Here is a 20,886-nt window from a genome sequence, read left to right as displayed (position 1 = left end):
CAAAATTGTGACTGGAATCTATTATTACAAAAATATCTGCACTTCTGAAAGTCCTCTTTCTCTCTCCCTCTCTCTCTTCAGCCCACACCCTTAACGCCAGGATTTTTGGGAACCAGAGGACAGACAGTGAGGAATTAAAAAATTCAGCTGCTGTGTGCACTGAAAAGATGACTGCTCTTGTTGTAAGGATTTTGTTTGTTACTTTAAGAAAAAAAAAAGGCGAAAGCATGCAGTTTGCTGTGCTGCAATTACTTCAGAAATGCTGTAAATAATTAGTGTGCTAAAGCTTGTGCTCGTCTTTAAAGTGTGAGCAAAAGCATCGGTAAAATGCAGTCAAAAGTCCTGAACAGTGGCACAGTGTAAGGAAGGAAATCTCCTGCTCACAATAGAGATTAAATGCTCCCTGTGCATACTGTATTCTGCTCAGCCCTCGCTGCTCTGAGCCGGGACTGTGGCAGTCGTTATCTCGAGCAGGTTCCTTGGTGATTTTCGAGCCCTGCACTACCTACCCAAGTGGCAGTGACACCAGCTTTCACTGAAGCCTTATTACACTTAAAAGAGCAATTTGGTTGGTTGCACGGCTATTAGGATCAGACAGTCAGGCTTAAAGCTGTCAGTACAACTGCTTCTCATCTTTTTTCACAATCCTGACATCTTTTCTCTTTTCTGCTGGACACGAGCATTACTGTTTTTATCATTTTCAATCAAGCTCATGCTGCAAGCTGAGGAATATATTCCCATAGAAGCCAAAGTGAGAGCAGAAATTATTTTATAGCTGCTGTAGTAGCAGCGGTGCTGGCTGCATGTTGTGTGGGAGAAATCGGATCAGTGAGAAATGTGGCTTTCCTCAAGGCTACATCAGTGAGATATCACTTCAACATCTAAGGATAGCAAGGCTGCTCCTTGCTATGATTTTTCTATGATTAATCACTCCTCTTTACGCCAGTAGAGTATGCAGAAAGTGGGGGAGAAGATGTAAGATAATTTTTTTTTGGAAAAGAATCTGTGGAAATGTTATCATCAGTGAGACGGGGGAAAATCACTATGCTTGAACTTCTTTTCATTTTGATGTTGCTCTTCTCTGGACCAACCCTGAGCAAGCTTAGCAGGACCAAAGGCAAACACTGGAAGGGGGGTAAGTGGAAAGAAAGTTTCATAATGGATGTTTGGGTAGGATTTTAAGAAGCTGCCTTAAGGATGATCTAAGGTGAATAACTATGCTGTTCTGTATGACTATGATTTTAGAGTATTGTGTGGACTTGAAGGAGGGTATTGAAAAGGGAGCATGGAGTTTCATTTGTTTTCTTGTTAGTTTTCTTGGCTGCCTCTGTAGGGCGTATATTCCTTGCAGGAATTCTACTTTGCATTTTATTAGTAATAGAATAGCATTTAAGGCCTTTATATAAGTAAATGACTGTCATTTAGAAACTGATGTTTTGTTGTTGTTATTGTTTTGTTTGTTTTCTTTTGTTGTTGTTTGTCATTTGTTTTTGGCTGTGTTTTTTTTTTGTTTGGTTTTTTTTTTTTTTGTTTTTTTTAAGGGTGAGAATTTAGATTTCTGTTTGCATTATGGAGACTCTGGGACTGATAATTGTAGTTGTGTGGTAAGAAATGTTCCCCCCAGCCCAGGGGATTATAGTGCATTAAAAGAATAGGAGGGAAAAGAGAAACCAAGCAAGAAACCTGTTTTGAGTGCAGAATTGTTAGTGTATGTGGTAAAATGAATAGACAGATTTTTTTATTTTTTTTAATTTTTTTTTCTTTAATACATGCATGTTGTGAAATGAGCTGCCAGCAGCACTAATTGGCTGACTGGCTGTATCAGTGTTGATGTGGTAATAAAGATAAATTGCATTAACTTTATCGAAAAAAATGATGTGCTGTGAAAAACTTATGATTCTTGAAGGCAGCAATCCATTTTCCTCTTCTGTTAAAATCTGCTGGGAAGATTTACCCGATGTGTGCTGTGAACAGTTCACTAAACGTGCCTTTTCATAAAGTTCACTTTGTTTAGCTTCTTTGTGTGACATTTGTTTATGGAAAACATGGGTTATCGAGGTCTCATAATCAAATAGCTCAGTGAGCATAAATGGTATCTCATAAATATTTGGACTGAGGGACTGTGGCTTGTAGATAGCTAGTTGTTTTCTTGATGTTACTGATTGGATACACCCCAGGATTTTGCTTTTATTCTTACAAGCATTGCCACAGCATGGTGTGTTTATCACAGCTTTAATAGCACTTTCTGTCTTCCTCTGCTGTTGGTATTGTGATCTGGGGTTAAAGAGTAGCATCAACATTATAAAGAAGTTTTAATAATTTATCACAACATCTCAGCAGGAATCTCCTCCCTCTCCCCTCTGTATTTCCTTTTGTTGTATTCAGAGAAATTACAAATCTTCTACTTTCTGTACCTTCAAGGGAAAAGTTGCAGCACACACTTAACCTAGACTATTAATACAGCACAGTACTGCTGCAAATTATTTCCTGGTTCTGCAAATCTCATTTTCATGTGTATCTCATAGTGCTGCTGGGTATCCTCCTTGCAAATTACAAGCTGTTATTTACTCTCAGCAGCATGAACTCTTCTTAGAGGCACATGAGTTAGGAATATATGTTACTGTCAAGTTCCTGGGATTTCAAAAATGCTGTTAACTTTCTTCCCTTTTTCTCATTTTCAATTAACTTTTGTAAATAAGAGGTTTACTGCTTCAGTCTATTGCTTACTCTCTAATAGAAGCCAAGCTTGAAGAATGAATGAATTGGGGTTTTGCTTTACTTAAATGTGTTCTTTGCACCTGAAACAAAGAATAAAGAAGGTACCCTTTCCAAGGATGCTAAAAATCAGTTTGTTTTGCTCACTCACAGCTCCTTAAGTCAACCAAAATCTAGGCTTATCTGATGTAAGCTTTTGCACATGGATGTTATTTCTGTGTTGCTTGAAGATTACTTGTGTTTTTCAGTGAAAATGTTGCATTTGGGATCTGCCAGTCTGTATGTTGTGATGTTATATAATCTGAGTATTTTTGACCTCCAAAATGTGATACACACCTCTCCTTCAAGCATCAAGAATAAGCTTCTGCTTTTATGTCAACGTGAACTCTTTTTTATGGCCCATGTGTGAAATCTATGATGCTGCTTGGTAAAATTTCTACACACATGCTTATCCAATAAAGCAACACCAGACAGCTCATCCCAGAATGGAAATAGTTTTTTTTTTCAGAGGCCTAGGAGATCTGGGAACCTGCAAACCAACTTGCAGCTATGTTGTTTAGAGGTAAAGTACTATGCTAGATACATTCATCTGGAAATAGGCAGTGTAAATATTAGTTTGGCTCTACTGAAATTGTTTTCCATGATGGACAATGGTAGGTAATCCAGAGCATCCTCACAAGTTTTTCAGAAACACATCTTATTTCAACATTGCTGTGAAATACAGATATCGTTGGAAAGCGCTGATCTTCCATGTCTACATAGGCCCTAACCATTTTCAGTCCAGGTTATTGAATCTCAAATTTCTGCTAATATGACTTAAAAAGCTTCATTGCTGAAGTTACAAGTTCAGATAGGTTATTTTGTGGTATTGCTGTATAGTTCTCTTCATTATTCATGAGATGGTCAACTCTATTTAATTCTGTATTTTTTCTTCAGAATTTACTCTAAAAAAAGTTTGCCATTTATTTTAATGGCATTACAGGTAGAAACTGTTTCCTGATTTAGTTGCAGTGTCAGTTGTGAAGAAGTGAAATTAGTTGCATACTTACATGGTCCTGGAGAAATGGAAAGATAGCATTTTCTTTTCTAGCCATTTTTAAGTCTGTACTCCAGAAAACTTTCAGAATATGTCATTGGAATGCAGTGCTTAAATGTACCCTAAACTGGATTTATAAACTAGTGTTCAAGATAAACTGCAGTCTAAAAGCAGAACCTGGGAATACAAATCAACTAGATTTACTTTTTTTCCGTGGAGCCAAAATAGCACTATGTGATTCAAGTTTTTAAGAAGGATTTATAATATGGAGAACAAAAACTGGGAAAAGAAGATTATGTGCTCTTTTGAGTTTACCTTAAATCGAAAAGCAGATTTCAAGTGTTGCTAATACCTATCCCCTCCTGAATTTGTTTTCAGTGTTTTCAGTCTATCACATGCTATAGGGAGAAAGAAAATTAAATTCTCTGTGTATCCATTCGTATATACTTGTATGTGCTGTCTATTCCATGGTGTTGGGGAAAGTTTGGAAGAAAACCGGCCATTTGTATTATGTTTGGGAATGTTCCCAGCACTTCCTTCTTACTAATAGCGTGGTGATATTAATTCTTGAGCGAGAAAAATTGTGGCAGTGATTCACATTTACTGATCTTCAGGCAATATCAAATGTCCCCTACATCTGTGAGTGGTGTGTCACATCTGATAAACAGCACACACAAATGTGGATCGGGCTGAGGAGCACTATTTTCCAAGCACTTGCCAAAGGGCCCATTACTGTTAGGATGTCAGCCTTGTTGAAGAGTTCACAAGGGCAAACTAGCACTGTACAGAGACACCATTCTGCGTAGTCGTTGGATATTACTTCAGATGTAAAACAGCAAAATGCATGGGGAAAAGAAAATCGTGTACGATGCTTGTCTTCTGGTAAACATCAGCACATTTTATAACTACACTTGAAAGCTCTTTGACAGAAAGAGTTCAGAGAAGAAGAGAGAGAACATTAAGGAAATCACACTTCCTGGCAGACATTAACCTTTTATTCATCCTGGGAAGACCTCACTTATTCAGTCTGGGGGATAGATGTGCTGTCCCAGGACATCAGGTGCTAATGAATAGAGCTGGCTCCTGGCCTGACCCTCTAGCTGGTGGTCTCCATAGCATCACTAGATCCTTCTGGATGGCCAGTTCCCATCCTATCCAGAAGGTTGCAGAGGTATAGGTTACACTGAGGTACAGTCCTCAAGGGTGCATCTCAGAGGGAGAGTGTAGAAGGACTCTACATGGGACAGAATGCCCCAGTGCAAGAGGAGAACACTGAAAGTGCCATCAGTGCTGCAAACAGTGCAAACAACCCTACAGAACTGAAAGAGGATGGACAGTTCTTTTTAGATCTGAGGAAGTGAAGCAATAAACCTTCATAACTAAATCAAAGTTTATTATGCAAGTGATCCAGCCTTATATTTCAGTTCCAGTTTCATCTCTACAGCATTTAATCATTTTTATGTCAAGGAGTACCAGCGGCAGAAATCTAGAAGTGTTGATTTCTCAGTCTTACTGGTAGGGGTAATACAAAGGTGTTTAGGTGAAATTCAGTCATCCTTGTAGATTGATCACTACATGTTATTTATGAGGAATGTAATCATCAGTGCTAGTTTAAATGTTTTTGAAAGCACAGTTCAGAGATCAGCTCACAAAAGAAAATTTCTATCAGCTGACCTTCCCTTCCATACAGAAAGCAGCCACCCCTCAGACTGACTGAATATAGAGGTAAAATGCTGGAATATTAAAGTAGTGGCGAGAGTATAAGATTCGGAGGTGTGTTACTGGGCTGCTGGTAGATGCCTGGTAGCTCTGGATAACCAGACATCTCAGGTACAGAAATATTATCCACACAGATCTACAACTTTACAGTGCATGCACACCGAGTTTGGTGAAGATAGTGCCCTGAGATGTGCCACATTTGTAATGAGGAGTCTCAGAGTGGTCACAAAGTCCAACACATCCAAAAGCACAGCAAATTGTAACAGATGTTTAGATCTCTTGGCAGCCTCTCAACAGTACTATTTGCTTCCCCTTTGGGGAAACTCATTAAGCTTTTTTCAACACAAGAAAGTTGTTTTCACCTCCATTATGACTGTGGGGTGATAAAAGCTGGGGTTTATGGAAAGTGGGAAATAGAGAGGAGATACTTATGTGGCTGCAGATATCCTGGCTTTCAGTGTGACTTATGATGAGGCATAGGAGATCTGTTCAGCTGTGATGAGGCAGAGCTTTTTAGTGTGATGGTTGTGAGTTTTAACACTCAACTGTGCTGTCATGGTTCACTGTGTAATGTATGTAATTTTGATGGTACATGTTATATAGTTTATCATTTTTCTAATTTAAGTAAATTGTTTCATGAAATTTCAAGGATAAACTGTGTGGATCCTTTTTGAATACTTCCAAAAGTATAGCTGGAAGGCTAATTAACAGAATTTCTTATACTGTGAAACATCAAATATACTGCTATGCACTAGCACATTGGAAAAGCTTATAAAATGCTGAAATAAAGTTTTAAACTAAGGGTTCCTAAAATTAATTCCCTACATTTCATAAGAGAAACCTGATTTTAAGTAGTATTGAAAATTCACATTATTTTTAACTTCAGAGGCAGCTCAATGTATATGAAGAAGTGACTTGTGGATAGATATGGATCTAAAAACCTAATTTTAGAACCTGAGGACTGTAAGTGTGGATATGCAGTTTTAGTCTGACTGAAATTATATGAAGTGCAATGACTACACACAGCGTGCGACTTCATGTATTGAAAATGTTTGTAATAGTTTTGCTTTTAATATACTTAAAATGAAAATGAGTATATATTTGGATTCTGAGTAACTGAAATGAACTGGTTTTTATTCAGTCTTCTGTTTGCTTTTAAGTCTAGGTTTAGCTCCTATCCCACAACAACAGGAAAATTTCTGCACCTTCTTTCACATCTTGTTCAGAGTAAATCTGAATTCAAAGGGACTCTGCTGCTGTGCAAAGCTTTCTGTACACATTTCTTGAAGCATTCAACCCTTCTTCATCTAATTTTAAACACTTTGAAAACATTTTAAATATAATAAAGAAGTCTAGTAACCTGTGAGCAAAAACATACAGCTGCAGACAGAGTAAAATGGGGGAATGGAAAACTAAGTTTGTGAAATTTTCCTTCTCAGCTGGAAGGTTGGGATGGAAAATGTTTGGGTTATTGCAGCCATGAAGGAGCAAATGATAAGAGCATGTAACATCTATTTAATACAGAAAGTTTTGTTGACACAAAACCAAATGGGAATGAGTAAATGTAGGCAGAAAGTAAGAGTAGTATCTCCAGCCATCACTGAGAAAGTGTTGTCAACTTTTGGCAGAAGAAACTGATCCACAGTCTTCTTTAACTTCTGCCAATTCTGGCTGCAGGCTCGCACCACCTTCTCCACCAGAGTTAGTGCTTGTGGACAACCACTGGCAACCCTATCCTGGGAGCTGATCCAGCTAACAAGATTGGACAGTGTCTATCCAGCTGATGGGGTTCCTTAATTCACACAGTCTCGGGTGACATGTAAACCTAGGGCCATGGCCAAAAGAGAAGAGAAGAGGTTGCAGTCACAGCAAGATTTAAGCTAGTCCAAGTTGGTATATAACTTCAGTCTCCAGGTCAGGATTATCCAGAAGAGAGAAAAAACATAAAAGAAAAAGATTTAATAAGGTGACACCTTCCTTTGAATCCTATGTCCACATCCTGTACTTGAAGCCTTGCTTGAAGTGTTTGCTATCATATTAAAGAGTATGTTGATCAAACAGTTATAATACAGAAGGATTATTTAAATACTAGTCACCTCCACAGATATGCACACACATCCTTTTCCTCAGGTTCTTTGCATTTATTTTTTTCTTAAAACAGGTTTTGGAATTGCTGCAATGCATCATTGATGTTAGAAAGCTACTAAACGCAAGCTAACTCTCTTAATTAGGTCCACAAATAAAATGTGTTCTTGTAAATTGCCTGATACATGTTGAAAGGGCATGATCAGAGATTCAAAGTGATAAACAGGCATCAATACACATCAGTGTATCTGATATAAAGTTGTTTTGGTTTCCTCTTTCTGGCAATTTTGAAAGACAGCGATGTTCAGGAGATAAACAGTATTGATTTTTTACTTCAAGGCATGATCTAAAGAGTACTTAGAGTGCATTACTACTTTCAAGAGCCATTAATAGATACCTCCACAAAAAAAATTATTTGTTTAGAATGTTTATAATCGGAGTGTGGGGGGATGATTTAGACTTGGTATGTGACACACAAATTACTAACAATTAAAAGCTATTTGTACTTCAGAGCTGCTGGTCAGTCATGACAGCACCTACGATAGAAATCGCTATATTTTTTCTGTTTTTTTCCTCTCTCTCCTTTTTTTTTTTTTTTTTTTTTTTTTGGTCTGGATCATAAAATCCTGTTCTCAGCTAATTGTGTCACATCAGCTCTCATTCAAGAACTTATTTCATTTCATTAGTTTAGAAATTTTATCCTCTTAAGCTATCTAAATATTTAAATAAATTCATGGTTTCATATACATGTTGCACAGATAAGCAAACAATAATAATTCAGGAGCATCAGGACTATTTTTCTACTTTCCATGATTTTCCTTCAAAACCTGTGCATTTCATTGCTGTTTTTCCTTGTATAAGAAAACTCAAATGAAGTAATGAAAAAACAGAAACAAAAATCAGTTTTGCTTCCAGAGATGCTGATCACTCAGCAGAAACTGTCAGCAATAAAGTTTCTCAACCTGCATAAAAATCATGTTTCTGATATGACTAAGCATATAGACCCTCTTTCTTCCCGGCACCTCTGAATACCAACAGTCTTTACAGCTCTCTGATTTCCTCCCAGGCACTGGCACATGAGCATATCTGTGCTTGTGTGGTTTATGTTGAGAGTTCACTGATATCAGTGTTTGCGGTGGTTCCAAGTATGGCTGTGGTTACACAGGCACAGAGGAGTAAGAAACTCCTGATATTTACTATCTTTCTCGTGTAGGATGCTGGATAAGGACAAATGATACTGCTCACATTAATACCATGTTCTACTTTATTTAACTTGCTGCCAGATGGATTCTGAGTGTTCTTTTAAAGTTTGTTTCATAAGTTTTGAAATTTTAGGGAGAGAATGACAGAGGTTCACCTCACTGCCCAGCATTACTTCCTCTAGCTCCGTAATTTAACCTTCCTGTAGGTCCATTGTATCAACAGTAGAAAAACAGACAAAAGTGGTCCTTAGCTTTGTGAAGAGGAGTAAAGCAGTAAATGGTTTGATTACTGCACACTGCATTGTTAAGAGAAGAAATGGAAGAACACATAATATTTACTGTAGAATAAGTAAATAGAAATAGTCTGCTCAGTTATGGAAAAAAAATTGAGAACCACTTACCAAGCAATTTAAATGTGCTGCTAGATATTTTCACTCATGAAGGTAAGGGGTCCTTTTAGAGAAAATACTAATGAATAAATGCTCATGTCAGACATAACCAGGGAGACAATAAACAAATTTCTAAAAATCTATTCTATTCTAAAAAGCTGGCTTCAGTTATATTTTTAGATCCTACTGACATGTTGGAAATTTGCATTCCATTGTCATACTTTTTTTGTAATTAGCACTTCCTTTGAGAAACCACAGATAGTGTTCTGAATTTTTTACACACTGAAAAAGTGTAGGGAGAGTCCTTTTTCTCAGTCATTCTATTCAGTGTTTCTCCTAGAAAATGGTTGGTATACCAAATATGTCACTTCTGATTTAAAAATTAGCATACAATTGAGAATACATTGTCCGTGGGGTAACGCCCCTGGTTAAGTGCCTACTGCAAATATATGATCATATCTCATTTCTTGTGCTTGCTTGAGAAAAACTGCTGCACTGTAGGTGTAACTGGAATATTTGTATCGCCTTTCCTGTTATAGTCTGAAGTAATTCTCCTGAAATTTATGGAATTGTGTCAGTTGAAATGAGAGGAAAGACTGCTTTTGAATCTGAGCTGTAAAGTCATCCATTTGATAATCAGTCATGGCAGTTCTCACTAGGTAATGCTTGTCTGATAACAGATCTAGGCAGCTGGAAAGACACTGATCTGAAGATGAGAGTGTGGAAGTCCCGAGGGTGATGAAGAAAGAGGCAAAAATGTGACACTGATGAAGTTTTCACTGCTTTCTAATAGCTCCTATTAGTTAAAGTGGCTTCATATCAGTAATGTTTTTAGTAAAGCTTGAGAATTTGTCTTCATGATTTGCTTTAGACCCACTGTCCTGCTGTGGGTAAAAACGAACTGTTGTTATCTGACCATTTGATTATCCTTGGAATTTGTAAGGATGGTGATACCAGCCTAGAACTTGTTTTAATGAATTAATGTCTTCTCCAGCATCAAGAATCTCTTCATTCAACAATTATAAATTTATGTGTATTTTCAAAGATACCATAAAACCTAGATCAATAAATCTTTTAATAACGATAAAAAGAACAAGTATGTATTTAAAATAATATAAGGTTGCACAGCATGGTGAAAGGTAAAGTATTTATTGAAAATGTGAACACTGGTCAGTTTTTACATTTTCAATTTTTATTTTCTCTGCTTCTAGACACTCTGGTTTCTTTTTTTAGTAAGTGATAAAAGTGACAGTCTTGAAATATAAGTAATGATAAGTAATGATGCTGTTGATGGTCACTGTGGAAAAATGTGTAGAATGACTGTGCTCTGCAGAAATTTCCTTCAGTTTTTATTTTGTTTTATTTAATATTTTTAAATTAGAAAATAAGTTGGAAAGTTCTTTGTCTTTTAAATGATGAAGAGCATGAAAAATGAAAGAAAACACTCAAATTTCTTGGTGCTATTGAGTTGTGTTTACTGAGGGAAAAACATGTTTTCTTCCTTCCTATAAGAGGGCTGTGGAAGGTGAACAAGTCAGTCATAATAGAATTGAGTCATTTACTTCTAAGGTTGTTCTTGGATCCTCCTGACACAGTGTATGACAGCAAAGACTCTCCACAATGTCAGGACAAATATACACTTCTACTCTAGGGGAAAAGAATTTTGGATAATGTGTACCTTAATTTTAAGAGGGATCTCTGTGAAGTAGAAAATCTCTTTTTAACATAGTATTGCTTTTCTCTTTCTACAGCAGCCAGTCATAGGAGGTCTTATCTCAAAACCCAAACTCGCAGAATTTCGCTCCTTATGAGCATTGTAGCTCCTAGGAGCTTTGTTAAATTTGATTTAACTTCTCCTTCATCCATTTTCATGTTCAGTATATGGTATCTTCTATTTTTAAACTGTCATCTTGTTTTTAAAGGGTATTTTAGAGTTATCTACAGAAGATATTTATCAGAGACTTCTTAATTTATTTCAATCTGATTATATGGTCTTTTAACTATATTTAAGTAGAAAAACATTTCTGTTTACAAATTTTGTCTTAATTTATTCCTACAGAGGTACAACCTTAGAAGCCATGAGGAAAATAGGTACTTTTTTTGTTCTATTTAACCTATTTTACTTAATCTATATTCTTTGAAAATATTCTTCAGCATCTTGACTGATTTCCTTTCTGGTGTTCTTTTGGAGTATAGTGTTGCTTATTAATCTGAAAGGAACATCGAAACTACTAAGAGTTTTTGTATGCTTAAATTGTCTTTAGAGAATTTAAGAGACTAAAGGGCCCCATCCAACCTGGCCTTGAGCGCCTCCAGGGATGGGGCACCATAGACTCTCTGGGCAGCTGTGCAGTGCCTCACCACACTCTGTGTAAAAAATTTAATTCTAACATCTAACCTAAATCTACCCTCTTAGTTTGAAGCCATTCTCCTTTGTTCTGTCATTGACAGATCATGTACAAAGTTACTTTTCCTACTGCTTATAATATCCCTTCAAGTACTGGAGGCCTGCAATGAGGTCTCCCTGCAGCCTCTTCTTTTCTGGGCTAAACAAGCCCCACTTCCTTAACCAGTCTTCATAGAAAATGTGCTCCACCATTGTGATGATCCTGGTGACCCTAATTTGGAAGGGTTATTCTCTGATTTTTATCAATAGCTGACAAAGTTGCTAAAGCCTGCTTCAAACAAATGCTATGTTAAAAAAGCTTGCACTTGCCCTAAAATAGTTGGGCTCATGTATGTAAGGTGTGTTAAGAACACAGGACAATAGAATGTATACATGCATGCAAATTTTCTTGATCTATATTGGTCTTTTGAATTTGCTTTCCAAACAATGAACACGGTAATTTCATTTTACAGATAATGTCATTTGAGGCCTTAAATCAGTTTAGCAGTACACATTTTTGATTCATGGCAAGGGCAGTTGCTAGCTCTAAACGTATCTTTTCATAATCTCTTAAGCAGAAATACTGCATTGACTGATACATTTCATGGCACATATATTGTCTTTGCATATTGGGAAAGATCACAAGATGATCTATATGATTCATCGATCACTGAAAAAGCTGTAGGCAGTCACCACAAAGTGAAATTCTGTAATGTGTTTAGAAAGAAAAATGTTTTGAAGAATACTGACATTCTGTGACCACCATCTTCCACAATGTGGAAGATATTGTTTTACTATCTTTATTTGTTGTGAGGGCATATGTAGATCTTGGGCTCCTGTTTTACCCTGTGTCATAAACAAAGGATAAAAGCAGAAAGCTACTTATAAGCATTCCTTATTTATTCTCCACATAAAATGAACATCAGCCTAAAGATAGATCCTTGTTCTGCCTAGTTCACAGGATAGATCTACACCAATCCACACAATTACTAAGAGGCTGTGTGCCATCCTTTAGTAAATTACCCTGTTAGTTTTCAGAAACCCTGTAGATAGGGGCTTCTATAGCAGTGCTAAAGTGAAGCAGGAACTGTCAGTTAACTTGTTCAAAATGCAAAGGATATGCCATTTGTATTGATTGCTATAGATTTTTGTCTCAACTAAAGGAGTTTGGTTTTTTTTTTCCCAGTGAACTTATATTGAGAAAACTGAAAATAAATAATGGCTAGACAGAAATGACACATTCCAGATTCTAAAAGAACTCAAAACTTTAAATTCCTCATGCATACCCTCACATTCCTTGTTTCTAAGGCATCCAATCGCATCTGCCTTTTTGCCAAGAGAGCGACACTAAAACAGGCTGAAAACAGCATCCTTTCACTTTGCATTAAAGTGAACAGAACAGCACTCAGCTTTGTGCATTTCAAACTCACTGCAATAAAAGTTTTAAGAGATAAGAAGCTTTTTCTATTTCAGGGTTGCCATTAGCTTGAATAATACATAAACAAGGGAAAAGGTCTGAAGTCCTATTGAGGATCACAATATAGCTTCAATTAAATTATACATCATTATCACAGCTGCCAAGCGTGGTGTGGGATTTTAGACCCCCATCTCACTAAATGTTCTATGTAGCTGTCTTGTCCAATTCTTTTTTCTTCTTCTGCTTTTTTTTTTTTCTTTTTTCTTTCCCTTCCCCCCACACCCCTCCAACACCAGTAGCTCTCTTTGAAAACTCTAGTTAAAGGAATAAAGAAGCAGAGGATGAGGTTTGGTTAATCAAGAAAGAACACTGAGATGTCAACAGTCAAGCACCAGGGGAGGAAGAAGGTCAACTTTCTAGCCTTTAAAAACACCAGGGAGAAATCAAACACCATTAAGTCATGACATATATGTTCCTTTTGAACTAGGGCTGCGTGCAGTCCCTCTGTCTGCTGAGTGGTTTGCAGTGCCATTCCCAGTTGATAATGAAACCTATTATTAAAACAGAATAGCTGTGGCTGTCCACTGAGCGTGCTTTCAGTAAATGTCCACAAAGTTGACAATTATTTTAAAATTCAGTTTGAACAGAATATTTGCTTCTTTGTCTGTCTGGTTCACTCAGCTTTCCAACATAAAATTTCATAGCAGCTTATCGTCTTGTGGATGAGTGGTTTTTTTTGGATGGCACAGTTACTTAGTCATCATAGTAGATGTCAGCTAGTTATTACCTCTGTGGTGACTTTGACATAAATCCAGGATATGCAGAACTATTATTGCATACTTAAAAAAATCATAATGGCTTGTCATTTATATTTATTCCTATCGTGTCCCGTAAAAGCGTTAGAAGTGTTTTGACTAATTAATTACAGTATTTGCACTCTCAAAGCCCCTCACTTTGCATTAATTTTATCAGTTTGTTTATCTTCTTTGTACTAGTATTGTGTTGATAAATATTCCCTCTAAGCCACATAAGAAAAACTGAAATCGAGGTGGCATTGCAGGGTTCTGTGCACAGAATACTTATTTCAGATTATACCCCACCATTGATTTTTACATTGAACATGTCATCGATTTCAGTGGGTGTTTAACATGCAGATCAATGACATGTTATAGTGCTTAAATGGTAACATTTGATATTTAAAGCTAAATGAGCAAGAAGGTACCACTGAGTTCCTAGCAGGACGGAAAATATCTGATAAAAATCCAAACTGCCTTAACGTCTCAGACAGTTAAAAAACTCAGAAGAAACAGCTGGTAACAAATGTGAGAAGAACTGTATCTGAAAAGTAAAATGAGAATGTGTAAGGAAGATCTGGGCTGGAAGCTGTTTGTAATATCATTTTGTTGTGCAATAGCACTATTAGTAACTTAGCCTTACTGCAGCCTGTGCCTTGCCTCCAGCAAAACTAGCTGCTGAAGGCACCTCTTAGAGTTCTGTCACATTTCCCAAGTTCTGTGTCTGTTTGTCTCTCTGATACAGTAGTTTTATGCAGTTTCAAAAGGGTATTTAGGTATAATGTATCTGAGTTGAAGCAATGCCAGGCACAGGTCAGACTGGGAGGGGAGTGGCTGGGTGGTGGTGCAACAAGAAAGGACCTGGGGGTGCAGGTGACAGAATGCTCAGTATGAACCAGCAACACCCTGTCAGCCAAGAGGGCAAACTGCATTTTGGGGTGCAGTAAACAGAGCAGCCAGTCAAAACAGGTGATGTTCCTGCTATATTTAGTGCTGCTGCAGCCTCGATTTGAGCGTTGCGTGCAGTTCTGGGCTGCACATATAGAAAGGATGTTAAGGTTTGGTTAAGAGCAATCAGGCTGATAACAGGACTGGAGGTATGTCCTGGGAGGAGAAACTGAGGATCCCTGGTCTGTACAGTCTGGAAAAGAAGAGATCAGGAGGTGACAAAAATTGCTCCCTGCCACTGCCTTAGAAGGGAGGAAATCAGAGGGAGATGCTGAGCTCTGCTCCTTGGTGCTCTGTGATAGGGAATGGCACAAAGCTGCCTGAGAAACAGCTGAAAAGAATCATATAATGCAGCCCATTATCACAGATTCCTTGGGTAAATGTATTTTGTAATTTATGGCATGCAGTTAGAAAACTCTTAATATTCTTTCTTTAAAACTTGTTTGAGGAACAAAGGGTTATGCTTGACGACGGAATGTAGTACAAGTTGTTGCAAAACTACTTGACAATAAGACTCTGAATTTCTCAGTTCTACACCCAGACCAGTTTTGTTCTGATGCAGGTTCCTTAAAAACTGCTTGAAATCCATGAATATTATTGATCTCACTGTATATGCAGCTTTGCAACATATTTCTTAAGCCAAGTTTGTAATTTCTGCATCCTTTGTACTGCAAGAAGGGCAGCAGCCAGCGGATGAATAATTCTTTGTGGTGGTTTGCACAGTTTGTTTAACCACCAGGTTGCAAGGGAAACTTTTTTGGATACCAGCTATGCTTTAGTACAGAACTTAAAGTGAAATACAGAAGCTTTGGGCTTATTTTTTTTATATTTTTGCATCAAAAATATAAAGAGTTAATTTTTTTGCTGTCCTGTTGCAGAACTATCTATTTATTTATTTTTACTTATGTTGAAAGAGAAGTAGAAGCACCTCCCTCAATCACTTCTTCAAAAAGACTTGAAAAATCTGTTCTCCAGCATGTAACATATGCCCTTTAAAACTGCTTCCGTGATGCTGCCTTCTTTTATCAGTATGGGTCATAAATTTTGCATGGATATAGAGGGAACTGCCATGTGAGTACTTGAAATAGTTAGCAAGATGCTGCTAAAGAATACAGACAAAGTACGCAGGCAATTGGGTCTTTGTAGTCAGGCATCTTTATCAAGATCCATGAGTGCTGAGCTGTGTAAGCCTGAGGAGCACTAAGGGCCATCTCTTGCATGAACCTAATTTTGGGTGAATAAACTCCTTAGATTCATTGTGATATCGCGCGTAAATGAAAATACCAAGTGTCATTGACTTGTCAGTGAAAAAGTATCCTGGGCTTGGTAACAAATGGATCAGTGATGTATATTTGGAAGCTCCATGACATATTAAAGTAGTTTATGAGGCACAATTTGTTTTGGTGGTCTGCTCTGATGGATGATATGCTATCTGCTGCTGCTTCATCTGTTCTGGTATGTTTGTAATAAATGTTCGTTGCAAGACATTGCTAAATGTGTTCCATCTAGATCATTCGTTACTTATAACAAGTTTCAGTGTATATGAATCAAAGGTTGTTTATGCTTGCCTTCAAAAGAATTCATCATTTTGAAGCAGTTCTATCACTTTAAATGGGGCAACTGAATGAGCGACTGCTCAGAATCTTTCAACAATATGTATTGAAAGTGATACAGTTAAGCATGTGCAGTGATACGTTTAATACTACTTCAAAGATTATGTTGTCTTTTGCAGACTAGCACACCTGTTTGTTTTCCGTACTACTTTTCTGCTTTTGAAAACAATAGGATTTTGGGTTTATTTATTCATTTATTTATTTTTTATCAAAAGTGGGCGCTGAGGGACAAGTAGACAACGTTCATGCAAAAACTGCGATGTGTCAGGAGAAGCACATCAGTTGGCGGGGTTTTTGCTGATGTTGTACAACAACATATCACTAGTTTGTCAGAAAACAATAAAAAATGTATGCGCTTTCCACAAGAGATTTCCACTTTCTTGAAAGTGCAGAATACACCAACCTTGAGCAAACTATGCTTTTAATTTCTCCAGCTTTCTTGGTTCATTTGTACACTGGCTGGGGAGAAAGTTCAGGTGCCAAACAGGTTATAAAATAGATGACTTTGAGATGAGAAAGAAGGAAAAAAAACCCCAAAATATTATAGAATTAGAGTTGCTGTAACTACGGATTGACTGTACAGTTGACTGTGCATTAGCAACGTAGCACTAAACAATGAAAGGCAAATGTATGATGTGAGGCAGCTTTCTTCTTTCTCTCAGTGCTTTTTATCCATGTCTATGTTAAGTTCATTGGCATTTTTTACATCTTGTCTTTTCAGCTGTGAATTGATCCTATTTCTTTGTCTCTGTTGATTCTCCCTGCACGGAAGTCCTTTGTATGCTCACAGCATCTCATAATCAGCACTTTCGAGAACAGCTATTAAAATCTGGAAGGTTTTATACCTTACCCTTAAGGAAAAAAACAAGCTTAAATGGTTCCATGTCATCTGTGATAATCTGTGGCATCTGCATTTCATAAGGCAAAGCACTTTAACATTTGCTGTTTCACAAAGTTAATGAATAAATATTATGTGCCAATAGATGCAAATTAAGCCTTCACTTTGGCTAAGATCTGTCTTATGTACCTGTGTCAGGTAGGCCCCCTGCTGAAGAGTGATCCTAGGATGGAGCAAAGTATTCTGACAGTTTTAAGGGAACTGATGTTTGTGGCTGTGGGCACAAATTTCCTTTTTTGTGTGTGTGTGTGTGTGGGTAGAGTTGGCCTTGGTAGTTTCTCTTGTTTCTGCAGACTTGTTTTGCAAGCACGTGTCCCACTTGGACTCTGTATCATACACTGGCCACGCGGGTACAGCATGCAATGGAACAAACCCTGCAGACCCTGGGGAGAAGAAAAGCAAGAGAGAGGCTGCGGTGGGTGTGAGAGGAAAAGTGCACCTTGAAGCAGGAGAGACCCTGCTGGCACTGCCTGCTGCATCCACCACCAGCATGTTCCTTCTCTCTCATTTTTAATGGTTTGCTGTCTCTCAAGGGTTAATAGTGCACTTGCTTAGGGAGTTTCTGCTTGCTGTTTACAGGGCTTGTCTAAAATGGATGCCTGTGTGTATGTGTGTGTGTTTTGAATAGAACTCATAACTTTCATGTTAGCTGCAATTCCTGGCCTTAGATGCTCATAGCTATGAAATCTGGTGGTGTGAGGCTTCCATTTCTGTGATGTGGGGTAATAAAACAACCTCCTGATGGCTTTCAGAAAGAAGTAAAGATTTAAAACAAATGCAAGATGCAGGCTTCAAATTGTCCTGATGATCTTTGACTTGTGCATAAAATAAGACGTGTGAATGGAAAAGGAGGAAAAAGTAGGCACTGGGAATTATCAGAAATTCAAAATTGGAAGCAAGCACAGAGCTCAAGGACTGCATGAATGAGCAGTGTGTTAGTTATTGCATGTGACCATCCTGCATCTTCCCTACCTACTACTTCTCAGTTACAGGAAGCAAAGTACAGCTACCATTGCCTAGCATAGATGATTTTCTAGATTGCTGGTAATAGCTGCTGTTGTGGTATAACTAGTCATTTTTCATTATACAGTAAGTTTGAACACAAGATTTCCTCCCGGAAATTTCATGGAAATAGTATTGCCATACCACCAATATCCACTTCTGGCATAGAGGGCCAACATAATAAATTAGGAGGTACTGTTTTTTGAACAGCTGTGATGAGGGCTCTGCCCTTTGCAGCAGCCATCAGTACTATACTTTTCCCCCTCCTCTGTGAAAGTAAGTTTGACCTCACAGCTCTTGTCTGGAGAGAGCTACCCAGTAACCATATAGAGATCTGAGTGAAGCAGATATTACATGATCTGCAGCATTCTACTGCCTTCATCTCTTACAGAAAGATAAGAAACAGATTGCTCCAATAATAGCTATTCTTTGCTAATTCCCTAGTTATTCATCACTAAAGTACAGTTAATGACTAACAGGTCTTCCCATACAGAAGCTTATTGATAGAACATCTGAAAATGCACAAGAGGAAAGGAAAATGCAAAAGCCACCACGTGCTACATTCTCTGTTTCTCCCATTTGCATTCTAAGGTTTTCAGATTTTTTTTGTTGTTGTTTTGTTTTTCGTTTTCTGTGTTTTTGTTTGTTTGTTTGTGATTGTTGCTGTTGATTTCTATTTCTCACTTTTTAATTTGTCTCTTTTTACCTGTTGTGGTGAAGAAGCTGAATATATAATGTGGATATGTTGTGCCAATCCCTGACTCCCAAAGTCCTCTTGTAAGATGACAAGGCTCCCTGTTTGGTTAAGTTTGTTTGATAATATTATATATATATAATTATCATTGTACGGTATTTTAAGTATTAATAACAAAATAAAGAATTAAGCTTCCAGTTTTTTAGAGACTTCTGAAAGTGTGACTGCATTGTTTCGGCCCCTCAATGGTTTACTGTGGAAATGATGTGGGTTACCAATATTTTCTGTAAAAATATGTGAACTTTGTCTTTAAGAAGTTGCAAAAATCAATTTTGCTAGTAATTAGAATTATAGAATTTCCTGCCAGTAGATATGCTAAATAAAAGAAAGCATTGAACTGCACAAGGTCAATACATTTTGCTTTCAAAATATATTCTAATATCTGTTACTGTAATATACCAATTAAAAAGTCTATAAATAAGTATTTACTCGATAGATTATAATGTCCCCAAAGGGAGCAATTAGGCTTTTAAGGAGAACTCTTAAACATTCCCATGAAGGTTTTAGTATTTTCTTTAACGCTCTGTCTTGCACAAATGCACATTTTGGAAATCATGTTTGAATAACCAGTAAATTATGGTAAACTTGCAATTTGCACCCTGGTAATAAATGGTCCTAAAATGAGCGCTGATAATGATGTTCTACAATATTTCAATATGAAAATGATGAAAATAGGTAGATTTTCTTTCCTGCTACACTGTAATATACTTGAGTATTTACGGGAACTTTGGTGTAATTAGTGGTCAAGTAAGCAAAATTTTCATCCCACAAAAACCTTTTAAAATGTATTTTATATACAGGAAATAAGGGAATTCAAAATAGTGGGGCAGACTCTCAACTTGATGTAAATGTGTGTGAGCTGGGCTGATTTAAATTAGTTGAGCATCTGGTCCATTCTCTTTGAAAACAGATAATTGGCTTTAGTAATTGACTGAGATTTGTGGGTTTCATTTCTTTCATTCTATATATAATTGTATAAAATAGTGACATGCAAATTTAGCCAAGATTATTAAAATTATTGATCACCTAGGCTATCCAATCAACAGCAAACTATGTATAGTAATAAACCATTAGTTTTAGGAGATATTAGAAATTCATCCAAATAGAAAAAAATAATAATAATTAAAAGGATCAGGGATGTGTGTCAAAATATAATTGCACATTCCAGAGCTAGAAAATTGTAGTACTAGGACTAGCAGTCATTCTTACAAGAGAGGGCAAGGGCAAATGGTGAAAAATTAAAACATGAGCGAAATGCCAGTAAATGTCATATTAATAACAGTATACATTACAACCTGCTGTGATTTTTCCTCTTTTCTTCCTAGATACCAACCGTGGAAGAAAGTTCTTTCTCCCATCTCAGTCCCCATTATTCTATAGTGTTGTTTTATTTTTCCCTCTCTCACTTAATTGATGAAACGATTAGCTTCTATAATTAATCTATAACCTTACATAATGAGAGATATGTAAGAACAGTGAATCAGGGCACGAGAAAATAAATCCAGTTACTTTGAAATGAGGTTGTTTATGAATTACTTTTTTCCCTATAGAAAATATGGTCTATTCGTAGCAGACACACCATACTTTCCCTACAGACTTAAACTAAAATGAATCTATACATGTTGCACATTAACAGTAGGTTGTAAATCATATCATGTCATAGTTTGCAATGGCAATGTTGACAAAAGGTGACACACATCAGTGAATGGTATAGACCTGAGATGTTTAATGGAGAGATTTCTTCTTAGGTTCTGAAAGAAAGACAGTACCATACCTGAGAAACCACAAACAAAAATGAGAACTTCTTGAATACACAGCTTTCTTTTCTATCAGAATTCTTTTTGTACAAAAAACTGTTTTTTGTTTTTGTTTCTAATCTTGAGAAAATTTAATTATTTTTTGTATGTTCAGGAGTGCCTCAGATCCTC

The 20,886-nt window shown here is 37.0% G+C and overlaps 1 protein-coding gene across 23 annotated transcripts in view; it reads left to right on the top strand.

Moving 5' to 3' along the window:
* Window positions 1-404: 404 nt before the first annotated feature.
* Window positions 405-20,886, top strand: part of ROBO2 (roundabout guidance receptor 2) — an 862,058-nt gene continuing 841,576 nt past the window's right edge. For 9 of the 23 annotated variants that reach the window (XM_085527417.1, XM_032448447.2, XM_085527522.1 and 6 more), the window contains exon 1: window positions 884-1,135. In XM_085527417.1, the coding sequence (XP_085383543.1) occupies window positions 1,012-1,135 (124 nt within the window). In that variant the 5' untranslated portion in view covers window positions 884-1,011. Of the gene's footprint in view, window positions 1,136-20,886 lie in introns of all 23 variants that reach the window. The other 14 variants (XM_085527477.1, XM_085527497.1, XM_085527406.1 and 11 more) reach the window with 4 other exon arrangements.

The sequence above is a fragment of the Coturnix japonica genome, chromosome 1 (genome assembly GCF_054131305.1).
Source record: "Coturnix japonica strain WE chromosome 1, WE-NBRP24, whole genome shotgun sequence".
Lineage (NCBI taxonomy): Eukaryota > Metazoa > Chordata > Aves > Galliformes > Phasianidae > Coturnix > Coturnix japonica.
This window is presented reverse-complemented; position numbering and strand designations above follow the sequence as displayed.